General features: G+C 46.6%; 1 protein-coding gene across 1 annotated transcript in view; it reads left to right on the top strand.

The window, feature by feature from the left end:
- Positions 1 to 615: 615 nt before the first annotated feature.
- The window catches only part of Smg5 (SMG5 nonsense mediated mRNA decay factor), a 29608-nt gene continuing 17556 nt past the window's right edge, over positions 616 to 12667 (top strand). Inside the window, exons 1-6 of the mRNA XM_051157459.1 lie at positions 616 to 852; positions 8298 to 8396; positions 9049 to 9172; positions 9486 to 9642; positions 10679 to 10768; positions 12435 to 12524. Coding sequence (XP_051013416.1) covers positions 779 to 852; positions 8298 to 8396; positions 9049 to 9172; positions 9486 to 9642; positions 10679 to 10768; positions 12435 to 12524 — 634 coding nt within the window. The 5' untranslated portion in view covers positions 616 to 778. The remainder of the gene's footprint in view (positions 853 to 8297; positions 8397 to 9048; positions 9173 to 9485; positions 9643 to 10678; positions 10769 to 12434; positions 12525 to 12667) is intronic.

Consider the following 12667-nt stretch of genomic DNA (forward strand, 5'->3'; position numbering starts at 1 on the left):
TGTCAGGTGGGTGCTGGGAACTGAAGCTGGGTTCTCTGGAAGAGCAGCCACTCCTCCAAACCGAGAGGCCATTTCTCCAGGCCCTAGTTGTCCCATTTATAGCTGAGCACTCTACAGTCTCGTTTTTGCTTCTCTCTCTCTGCTGGAAACTTTAATTTTTTTCACTTAACTTGGGGGGTGGGGGCGTGCCATGGGGCGCGCGTGTGTGATCAGGGGGACTTCCTCGAGTCGATTCACCTTACACCATGTGGGTTCCAGGGGTCGCGCTCAGGTTGGCGGCAAGCCTTTATCAGCTGAGTCATCTCGCCAGCGCGCTCTTTTTAAATTTACTTAATTTTTCGAGACAGGGTCCCCGCTATGTAGCCGGGCTGGGAACTTGCCGCAGGCTGCCTCAGCTTCTTAAGTGATAGGAAGATAAGCCTGCACTAGTACGCCCGGTTTCTCTGACATCTCTGACAATAAACTTTTCCTCAACGACTTAAGAAAAGCCCAGCAGAAGAAGCCATGCCGCCCGGAGGGAGTTCGGGTAACTTCCCGGAGCGAACACACATTTTCGCGAGACTTGGTAGATTGGTCACTGGGCCGGGGGTTTTACGGCAGCTATCGCGAGATTTGATAGGTGGAGGAGGAGCCATCTCAGGTAGCCGCCTCACAGCGATGGCGGCCGAGCAGGGCCGGCGGCGGTGGCGGCTCCGGGTACGGCTGGAGACGGCAGTGGAGGAGCCAATGGTGGGTGGCGGGGGCCTGTGACCAGGAGGTGCCCCCGGGCCCAGGCACCATGAGCCAAGGCCCCCCTCCAGTGGAGAGCGGCGAGCCTGAAGCAAAGGTCCTCCACACCAAGCGGCTCTACCGGTGAGAGGCAGGGCCGGGGCGTGTGTGCAGCCGCGGCGGGGAAGCGGGGCCGGCGAGGGGCGGGGCCTGCGGCAGGCGGGCCGGACGAGGGCGGGGGTGCAGCCTGAGAGCGGGGCGGGCGAGCCGGGAGGAGCTCGGGAGAATTGGGTGGGTGGGAGGTTTGAAGCTTGGCCGCAGAAACCCTTGCCTCCGAGAGCGCGGCGTGGTGCGGCGCGGGGCTTTGGGGAATTGGAGGCTAGAAGGGTTGGGTAGGTGAGGACGGGGTGTGGGGGGTCACAGGTGGGGAAAAAACCGAAAGGGACTAGTGCTTAGAACCGTGCTGAGCACCAGTGGTTCACTGGAATTAGCCATTGACCGAAGTCCACAAAAACAGGTTCGTGTCCTTCATTTGCCCCTCTCGCTGTGTGACCTTGGGCCTCAGTTTCTTCTTCCTTAAAAGGAAAGATTTCAGTCTGGAGATAAATGGCTCAGCGGTTTTTTTGTTTGTCTTTTTTTTTTTTTTTTTTTTTTAAGATTTATTTATTTATTATGTATACAGTGCTCTGCCTCCATGGCAGAAGAGGGCATTAGATCACATTATAGATGGTTGTGAGCCACCATGTGGGTGCTGGGAATTGAACTCGTGCTCTTAACCTCTGAGCCAGCTCTCCAGCCTCAATGGCTAGGCGTTTAAGAGCTCTAGCTCCTCTTCTAGAGGACCCTGGTCCAATTCCCAGCATCCACATGGCAGCTCATAACTGTAACTCCACTTCTAGGGAATTTGACACTCTAACAGTATCCACACACACAAAACACCAGTGCACAAAAAATAATAATAAATCTTTTTTTTTTTTTTTTTTTTTTTTAGGAATTTCAAATTATAAAAAAAAAAAATGATTTCGTTTGAATATACCCTGAAGTCCTTTACGGCTCATATTTTGTTAATTCTGAAAGAAAATCTAGAAGACCAGTGTGTTTGTTGGCTAGGAAGAGCCTTGCCACCCAGTGACTCAATTCTTCCTTCCTTCCAATCTGTGTCGACAGTCTTGTGTAGGTAGGGACACATCCTATAGCTGAGTCACAGTAAGATGAAGAGCTGAGTTTTCTGCCTTTTAGTAGGAAATGGAGCTTGGGGGTTCCCATTTACCACAGGCCCTGCTGATGAGAGGTGTTTGCCTGGGAGGAGGACTGGCACTGCCTAGGCTTGGCCGTGAAAAGAATTAAGAGCTGGTTGTGTTCATGTGTCCTGCTTGTGCTGGCCTTGTAAGCCAGAAGGTGAAAGGAAGTACAGACTCTTCTGGAAATAGCAAGGTGATCCCCTTCAGCAGCCCCTGGCCTCCCACTGTGGGTCCCCAAACAGGAGTCCCCAGGCAGAGGCGGTCCCTGGAGGTGGCTTGTGTAACTGCTAAGTGCTGGGCTGCCTGTCAGGCACAGCGTGGGCAGTGTCTGTGGTATTTCCTACTTGTGTCAAGCCAGCTGTCTCATACCTTTCACAGTGCTGACAGTATGTGGTTGCAGTATGTGGCTTATATGTATGTATGTGTGTATATGGGTTATCTGTGATTGTGGTGGTTTGGGGTAGGGTAAACAGTTGAGGCAGCCAGTTTTGGGGTTTTTGCGCGCACATGTGTGTGTGTGTGTGTGTGTGTGGTGTGTGTGTGTGTGTGTGTGTCTCTGGCGATGACCATCTGACTTCTGATGTGTGTGTTTTAGACTGTGGAGCTGTCATTGAGCTTCAGGAAATTGGGAAACTCCCAAAGCTAGCTGTCTACAAGTAGAGCATTTTCATGCCTTTTTGTTGTTGTTGTTGTTATTTGTTTTGTTTTGTTTTGTTTTTTGAGACAGGGTTTCTCAGTGTAGCCTTGGCTGTCCTGAACTCAACTTTGTAGACCAAGCTGGCCTCGAACTCACAGCACTCCGCCTGCCTCTGCCTCCCGAGTGCTGGGATTAAAGGCGTGTGCCACCATGCCCGACCCATTTTCATGTCTTTTAAGGCTATCCGAAGGAAAAAAAAAATCAGGAAAGGGGTTGCTAGAAAGTCTATAAACACTAATTAATTTTTAGGCTTGTTAATTATATAATTCTTTTAAAAATATTCTCTTGGGAGCTTGAGAAATGCTCAGTGGTTAAGAGCACTGCCTGCTCTTCCAGAGAGGTTCTGCGTTTAATTCCTAGCAATGACATGGTGGCTCACAACCATTTGTAATGGGGTCTGATGCCCTCTAGTAACTTTCAAGTGTACATGCAGACAGAGCATTCCTATAAATAAATACATCTTTTAAAAAGTATTTGTAGTACACGCCTTTAATCCCAGCACTCGGGAGGCAGAGGCAGGTGGATCGCTGTGAGTTCGAGGCCAGCCTGATCTACAAAGTGGGTCCAGGACAGCCAAGGCTACACAGAGGAACCCTGTCTTAGGAAAAAAACACCAAATAAATAAATAAAAATAAAAAAATTTTTTTCTTTAATCAACAATAATTTGAGTCAAGACTAATTTCCATGTTGTTGTTTTTGGAAACAGGATTTCTCTGTGTAGTCTTGACTATCCTGGACTTGATTTGTAGAGCAGGAGGCCTGCTTCTGCCTCCTGAGTGCTGGGATTAAAGGTGTGCCCGGCTTTGGAAAAGTAAGGAAATCTCTAAGCCTGTTCATACAGATGCAAACACTTGGACTGGGGGAGTAGTTTAGTGGAGACCCTGGCTTCAGTCTTATAGCAACATCAACCAAAAATAAACTACCTACACTCTTATTACATCTGTCTGTGGCACTGAAGCCCCCTTGGGTTCAGGAGGTGTAGACAGGGCGATCACTTGAACTCTAGAATCTGAGGACAACAAGATCCTGTTCCCAAGAAGCAAATCAACTCACCCTGTCCAAGGGACTAAGCTGCTGCCCCTGGCATTGAGGTCCAGCTTGGCAGGAAGGGTTTGGCTCTCACCTCTGGGTAGCCTGAAAGGTGACTGTATTCCACAACATTGACTTACTGAGCTTCCCTATGAGAAGGCCTTGATTTCCAGCCCACACATTCAGCTGGGTGCTGTCAGTCACTTGGCCTTGTATAGGGCAGCTTTCAGTGTTGTGCTCCTGGGTCATAGAGTCTAAGGCTCTCTATGTGGTCCACTTGGTCTGGCCTACGAGCACATCTTGGTTTGTTGTGGCATCATCAGTCTGTTTTTGGATTGCTTTTGTCTGCTTCCATAGAAAAGAAGCCAAGAAGTGGGAGATGGAAAGGGAGGGAGGGAGAGAGGGAGAGAAAGAAAAAAGAAAGAAAGAAGGAAAGAAAGAAAGAAAAAGTGTTCACGCTTGCAGGCATGTACAGTGTGAGCAAGAACATGGGCTGCATTTGGCAAAGTGGGTTGTATCCAGAGCACCTGTCACAGGTGAGACAAAGATGGTGACATAGGACTAAAGGCCCCTGAGGACAGGCCAATTGAATGGCCTGCACACCAACCAACATACCTCTGCCTCTAGAGTGCTGGCATTAAAGGTGCGCCATTGGGGGCTGGAGAGATGGCTCAGCAGTTAAAAGCTCTTTCAGAGGACCTGGGTTCAATTCCCAGCACCCACATGGCAATTCACAGTTGTCTGTAATTCCAGTACCAGGGGATCATACATACATGCATGCAAAACACCAATGCACATAAAAAAGTAATAAAAAACATTTTTCCCCCAAGACAAGGTTTCTCTGTGTAGCCTTGGCTGTCCTGGACTAGTATTATAGACCAGGCTGGCCTTGAACTCACAGAGATCCGCCTGCCTCAGATCAAAGGTGGGAGCCACCACTGCCGGGCTAATAAATAAAAATTTTTAAAAAGCTGTGCCACTGCTACCCAGCTGTTTTTGTTTGTTTTGAGATAGGGTCTCACTATGTACCCTTGGTAGGCCTAGACATGGCCTTGATAAAGCTCCTCTGCCTCTTGAGTGCTGGGATTAAAGGCATGTATCACGCTAAAATCACCCGGGCTGGTCCATGGTCCAAAATTTCCTATGTAGCTCAGGCTGTTCTGGAATTCAAAGAATTGTAGTGCTGGGATCCCATGTGCCCACACTTATTCTGAAGCACTCTTTTGTTTGTTTGTTTGTTTTTGTTTTTTAAGACAGGGTTTCGCCGTGTAGGCCTGGCTGTTTTGGAACTCACTCTATAGACCAGGCTGGCCTTAAACTCAGAGAGCCACATGCTTCTGCCTTCAGAGTGACTGGTATTAAAGGTGTGTGCCACCAAACCCGGCTTTTTTGTTTTGTTGTTGCTGCTGCTGTTTTGGTTTGGGGTTTTTGTTTGTTTGTTTGTTTGTTTGTTTTGAGACAGGGTTTCTCTATGTAGCCTTGACTCACTTTGTAGACCAGGCTGGCCTCAAACTCAGATTCCCTGTCTCTGCTTCCTAACGGCTGGAATTGAAGGTGTATGCCACCAGGTTTGGCTCAGTTTCCGAGGATTTACCACCCTCTTGTGGCCCAAGCACTGTGTGCTCATGGTATGAAAGCCGTATATGTGAGCAAAACACCCATACCCAGAAAATAAATAATCTTTTTGAGATAGGGTTTCTCTGTGTAGCCTTGGCTGTCCTGGACTCTCTTTGTAGACCAGGCTAGCCTCAAACTCACAGCGATCTACCTGCCTCTGCCTCTCAAGTGCTGGGATTAAAGGTGTGTGCCACTGCTCTTGGCCTAATAAATAATCTTTTTTAAAAAATCTCCAAAACAAAAGGTTTTTTTTGTTTTTTGTTTGCCTCCCACCCACCCCCAGGGTTCTCCTGTATAGCTTTGGCTGTCCAAGATTCCCTTTGTAGACCAGGCTGGCCCTCAAATTCACAAGAGATCCCTGTGCCTCCCAGAGCTCTGGGTTCACAAATGTGCGCCACCACGCCCAGCTTCCTGAAGTGCTTTTTAAGCAGTTCATTTATTTAGTATGTGTGTATGTGTGAGGGCATACTTATGTATGGTTGGGTGCCAGGGCCTGTGGAGCTCAGAGGACGACGTCTGCCATGTGGGTCTCAGGCTTCATGGCAAGGGCCTTAACCCATAGCCGAGCCACCATGCCATGCTACCATCTCCCCTTTTTGAGGGTCCTGTGTACCCCTGCACATGAATGCTGGGACACTCAGTTTTGTTTGTTTGTAGGGTTTTTATGTTTATTTATTTGTGTATATGTATACTTGGTATGCTTCACATTAAATTTATACACTACTCAAGCCAAAAATAAAACAAAAAACCCCTCAGGACAGAATTAGAACTAGAAAAACACTTATCTTTATACTGTCTTTCATAACTTGTTACATGTACTCAGTCTTGCCTCGTCCTTTTTTTTTTTTTTTTTTTTTTTTGTGAGGGGGGAGGGTTTGAGACAGGGTTTCTCTGTGTAGCCCTGGCTGTCCTGGACTCACTTTGTAGGCCAGGCTGGCCTCGAACTCACAGAAATCTGCCTGCCTCTGCCTCCTCGAGTGCTGGGCTCATCCTCTTATATTTAGCTTTTCTTGTTCTTTTTTCTTCATTTTGTACTGTGCCAACATGTACAGACACTCGGATTTCCATTATGTGAGAGAATATGTGGGTTGTTTGTTTTTTTCTGAGATTATGACTTCATTTAATAGTCTGAGTACATTTTCTTGAGAATTTGTTAGCTTCATTTTCTTTAGAACTAAATAGTATTCCTTTTTTCGGGGGTGGGAGGGCTGAGACAGGGTTTTTCTGTGTAACAGAGCCCTGACTGTCCTGGATGCCTGTTGGCTGGCCTAGAACTCAAGAGATCCTTCTCTTTTGCCTCCCTCGCTGGGATTAAAGGCATATGTCACCATGCCCAGCAATATTCCATTTTATATGTATACCAAATTTTAGTTACTTGCTCATCTATTGGTAAATGATGAAATTTGATTCCAACTTTTTAAAAAAGATTTATTTATTTGTCTATTTATTTATGTATATGAGTGCTCTGCCTGCACATATACCTGCACGCCAGAAGAGGGCATCAAATCCCAGATTAGATGGTTGTGAGCCACCATGTGGTGGCTGGGAATTGAACTCAGGACCTCTGGAAGAGCGGACAGTGCTCTTAACCACTAAGCCATCTCTCCAGCCTGATTCCAATTCTTTGTAATAATGAATAAAGTATCAAACACACATGTATGCCTGTATGCATATGTATATGTGTTTCTGTGTCTGTGAATAGGGAGATAAGAGTACATAATTTTCAGCCTGGTGTGGTGGCGCATGCCTTTGATCCCAGCATTTGGGAAGCAGAGGCAGGTGGGTCACTGTGAGTTCGAGGCCAGCCTGGTCTACAGAGTAAGTCCAGGACAGCCAAGGCTACACAGAGAAACCCTGTCTCAAAAAACAAAACAAAACAAAACAAAGAGTACATAATTCTCTTCCAGTGGATCTAGATTCCAGAGTTTGATTCCTTAGAACCTGGAGCTTACAACTGCCTATAACTCTAGCTCCAGTGAATCTGTCACCCTCTTTTGGAGTGTGTGTATATGTGTGTGAATGAGAGAGAGAGCGTCTATGTGTGAGGGAGCACATAATGGCCTGACACTCACCTGGAGTCATGGAGAACTTGTGGAAGCCAGTTCTTTCCTTCCACCATGTGGGTCTCCAGGGTCAGACTCAGGACATCAGGCTTGACAGCAAGTGTCCCATATTGCCATCCTAGGGGACCTGGCTTTTTGTTGTTGTTGTTTTGTTTTGTCTTTTTACTTATATGCACATTTATTTTGCAGGGGGTGCATTTCGAGACAGATTTTCTCTATGTAATAGCCCTGGCTTTCCTGGACTACAAAGTGATTGTAGACCAGGCAGGCCTTGAACTCACAGGTCTGCCTGCCTCTGCCTCTCCCAGTGCTGGGATTACACACATGCGCTACTGCTCCTGCCTACAGCTATCTATTTATTTGTGGGTTTGTGCATGCAGGAGTTACAGGCATTTGTAGTCATGCTCATTTTACTTGCCATTCAAGCTCAGATCCTCATATTTGCACAGTGATTGTTCTTACATGTAATAAACCCTTATATAATAATAATCCACCCCAGCGTTCTTTATTGCATGTCTCCATCATTGCCATGAGTGCCTCAAGCGGGGCTGCTGCATCAGAGTGAAGCCTTTCTTCGTGTTTTATACAGCGCGCCCTTTCAAGTCTTCTCTTCCCCTTTTCTCACTCTCCCCTCTCATTCGCTCATTCTCATTCTCTGTCTCTGTCTGTCTGTCTCTGGTCTGTCTTTCTTTCTTCTTCTTTTTTTTTTTTTTTTTAGGTTTTTTGAGACAGGGTTTCTCTGTGTAGCCTTGGCTGTCGTGGACTCACTTTGTAGACCAGGCTGACCTCGAACTCAGCAAAGATCTGCCTGCCTCTGCCTCCAGAGCTAGAATTAAAGGTGTGCTTTGCCACACCTGGCTTTCAGTGTTTTTCTTATAATTAGTATCCCAGCACCCAAAGTGAACTGTGAGTGTGGCTCAGGGGCTCTTTGTTTCTCTGCAGGGCTGTAGTGGAGGCTGTGCATCGACTAGACCTCATCCTTTGCAACAAAACTGCTTATCAAGAAGTGTTCAAACCAGAAAACGTTAGCCTGAGGAACAAGTAAGCTGGAGACTCTGAACTACAGAATCTTACTGTTTCTTGCCTGCCTCTGTTAGTAGCTGTGCTGGATAAAAACAAATATACATTACCTTTAACCTCCTGAGCTCATGGTACACTAAGGAATTGTGAAGTCTCTGGCCTTCCTAAGAGAAGAGATGGGAGTCCTTCATTCTATCTGCAGCTTGTACACCCACTAGACTTATGCCATAAAAATGGCATTTGAGTTGAAAGGGGTTGGCCGTGTGATGGGAAAAAGGGTAAATAAAATGGAAAAGAGAATATAGGGTGAGTGAAGACTGTTAAAAGTTAAAGAAAAAAATTATTATTATTATTATTATTTTTTTTTTTTTTTTTTTTTGGTTTTTCAAGATAGGATTTCTCTGTGTAGCCTTGGCTGTCCTGGACTCACTTTGTAGACCAGGTTGGCCTGGAAGTCACAGAAATCCACCTGCCTCTGCCTTTGCCTCCCTGGGTGCTGGGATTATAGGCATGTGTCACCACCACCCAGCTAAAAGTTAAAATTCTTATTATTTCCTGCTGCTGTCTTTTGGAGGCTCCTCTTGCCTAACTAGGTTATTGTTCCAAGTTCCTTGGCTCTTGTGTGCTCTTTGTCAAGGGACAAAGTGCCTTATGCTCGCTTATCCCTCCCCAGGCTGCGTGAGCTGTGTGTGAAGCTTATGTTCTTGCATCCAGTAGACTATGGGAGGAAGGCTGAGGAACTGCTGTGGAGAAAGGTATACTATGAAGTTATCCAGCTTATCAAGACCAACAAAAAGGTAAGGGAGGCCCTAGGGCTTTCAATGAAACTTGTCTAAAGAGGTAAAGTTAAGGCAAGTAGGTCCAGAGTATGTTTAGAGAAAGAGAAGCAGGGGTTGGGGTGGGGTGAAAGACAGCAGAGAGGAAAGAGGAGTTTTACAAAATTGAAATTGGAGAAAGATGGGAGCTTGTCACATGAGAGGTCCTGAGAGGTAGCTCTAAGACTGTAAGAGATGTGGTTGAGAGTCTAGAGTCAAACCGGTCCTCAGATGAACAAGTTGGGGCAGAGGGAGTGGCACTCTGAGCTTACTTCTTTTCCTTCCCTGATCTCAGCACATCCACAGCCGGAGCACGTTGGAATGTGCCTACAGGACTCACCTGGTCGCTGGCATCGGGTTCTACCAGCATCTCCTTCTCTACATCCAGTCCCACTACCAGCTGCAACTACAGTGCTGCATTGACTGGACTCACGTCACTGACCCCCTCATAGGTCAGTGACGCCAAGAAGGCTTGAGGAGCAGGTTCTTGTGCCTCATCGTCTTCAAGTTTGAATAACAAGTGACCAGCCAGGCAAACGGAGCACCTTCAGATGCTTTGTAAAATGACACTTATTCAAACAATCATGAGTTACTTAGGGTGAAGGTTTTAAGAAGTTAGAGGCCCAAGACTGTGAACTGATGTGGAGGCAGAGGGAGGGCGAGGGTCCAGTGGAGATGTAGCTCTGGAAGGTGCTGCTAATCTTTTTGTTTGTTTTTGTTTTTGCTTTTGTTTTTTCCAGGCAGGGTCTCTCACCTGCCTCTGCTGGGATTACGGGCATGAGCATGCCCAGTCCCTATTTCTCTGTTTTTTATTTTATTTTTATTTTTTAAAGATTTATTTTTTAGCCAAGTGTGGTGGCACATGCCTTTAATCCCAGCACTCAGGAGGCAGAGGCAGGTGGATTGATATGAGTTCAAGGCCAGTCTGGTTTATAAAGTTAGTCTAGGACAGCCAAGGCTTCACAGAGAAACCCTATCTCGAAAAACAAAACAAAAAAAAGAAACCAAAATTCTAGAATTCTCACTACATACCTTCACATAAGTAGCTTTGATATAGTTCCTCACCTCTCCTAACCCTGGAACCTCATCTCTTTCTGTTAAACTTCTATGTTGATCTTCTAGGTGGCCTTCCTCTTGGGCACTGTCCTGGGTTTTTGTTTTTGCTTTTGTTTTTTCGAGACAGGGTTTCTCTGCGTAGCTTTAGCTTTCCTGGAACTCACTCTGTAGTCTAGCTGGCCTCGAACTCACAGTGACCCGCCTGCTCTGCCTCCCAAGTGCTGGGACTAAAGGCGTGCGCCACCACCATCCAGCTATACTGTCCTGTTTTAGGGTCTTTCCTTTGTGCTTCTGTCTCTACCTGCTTGCTAAATAAGTGTCTTCTCATCTCTTCCTCTTTTCTTTATTAGGAGATGTTTCTACCTTAGTGGGGGTAAAGAATGGGCTCATAAATTAATATCTGTCTCTGTGCTTCCTCCTCCCCACTTTCAGGATGCAAGAAGCCCGTGTCTGCTTCAGGAAAGGAGATGGATTGGGCACAGATGGCATGCCACCGATGTTTGGTGTACCTGGGGGATCTGTGTAAGAATCTTCACCTTTTATTTCCTCTGCTTTGGGCTATGAGAAAAGTTCAATGTAAAATACAAGATTCTTTTTCTATGCCTACTCCCAAATAACGACACAGAGGCCTCTTATTTTTATTATAAGCTTCAGGACTGTAGCTGGGCAGATACTGAGCTATTCTAACCCGATAACGCTATCTGACCCACTTCCCAGCCACTTGGTTTGTTACCTGCCGTCTTGGTCTCACTCTGGCACTTGGTTCTTCATCAGTGTCCTGATGGTGGACACCCTGCCCCTGTGGTCCCCACCTGAGACCCTCTCCCTGGGATCGGAAGTGCCCTCTTAACTCTTCTGCCCAGCTATAAGCTGTTCCGCTTTTTAATAACCAATCTGAAGGTGATTGAGAACATTTTTTTACACAACATTGAGACAGGAGATGCTTCATAAAAATGACAATGCCAGGCCGGGCGTGGTGGCGCACGCCTTTAATCCCAGCACTCGGAGGCAGAGGCAGGCGGATCGCTGTGAGTTCGGGGCCAGCCTGGTCTACAAAGTGAGTCCAGGACAGTCAAGGCTACACAGAGAAACCCTGTCTCGAAAAACCAAAAAAAAAAAAAAAAAGGCAATGCCAAAGTCTAGACTGCAACCAGATCTCTGGTTATAGAAATCAGCGTTTGAATACACAGTGCACAAAATCATCCTCCAACAATCCAGACTGCTTCAGTTTTTGGTACCACCTTTTACATATTGGAGAGCTGAAGAAACAGTTGGTAACAATGTCTTCTTTCAGTGCCTGTGAGTCAGGAGAGCTAGGAATAGGGGAATACCTTTGATATTGGTAGTAGTCAGGATGATGACTATTTCAGTTGGTCAGGAAAAGTTGTAACTTGGGTCCTTCTCCTCCTTGGAAGCTTTCTGTAATCTCTCTGGGCTCCGAGATGAATAGCAACTTGAGCATCAAGAAGATCAGAGAGTCGCCGGGCGTGGTGGTGCTCGCCTTTAATCCCAGCACTCAGGAGGCAGAGGCAGGAGGGTCGCTGTGAGTTAGAGGCCAACCTGGTCTACAAAGAGAGTCCAGGACAGCCAAGGCTACACAGAGAGATCCTGTCTTGGGGGGAAAAAAAAAAAAAAGACGCTCAGAGCACTTGTACTCCATGGTGGGTGGTGCTGAGACTGGAAAGGTGCTCTCTTGCTTTATAACGCTGGGTCTCTAGTCTTGCTGTAGTGGACTTGTTGGGAACATTACGTTTCACTGCTCCCCTAGCTCTCTCTCCACTGCACTCATGGCGTACTCATGACCACTAGTGTGCAGAGTCCATTGTTTGACATTAGCTGGACCAGTGTCTTCCTGTAGAATCAACCAGCAACGTTCCAGAACCAAATACCAAAGGTCTTTGCAAGCAGTTATATTTGCTGCAGCTCCCTTCATTGGGAAGACAAATCAGGACATCAGGATGAACCTGCTCACTTGCTAGACGCAGATTCTCTATATTGTTAATCCATCAGCAAAGAAGAGAGTCAAGCACTGTATATAGTCACACAGACTTAGGACTGTGTCAGGGACCCTACAGCCTGTGTCTTAGTTCCTGTCCCTGCCTCCCAGCTCTTTACAGCTTTTCAGGGTGGGCTCTGATGTGGAGGAGGGCCTTCTAAAACAGAACAGTTGCATTTCTCTTTCATACAGCACGCTATCAGAATGAATTGGCTGGTGTTGACACTGAGTTGCTAGCTGAGAGATTTTACTATCAGGCCTTGTCAGTGGCTCCCCAGATTGGTAAGTGTCCTCTTTCGATGTACTAACCAGAGTGTTTTGGAGAGGTAGGCAGTTCTGTTGGTCATAGACAGGCCTGGTCCTTGATTTTCCTGCTCTCATATTTGACCATGGTATATATTCTTCCCTTTGTGACGCACACAAGG

This window comes from Acomys russatus, chromosome 15, assembly GCF_903995435.1.
Source record: "Acomys russatus chromosome 15, mAcoRus1.1, whole genome shotgun sequence".
NCBI classification, from domain to species: domain Eukaryota; kingdom Metazoa; phylum Chordata; class Mammalia; order Rodentia; family Muridae; genus Acomys; species Acomys russatus.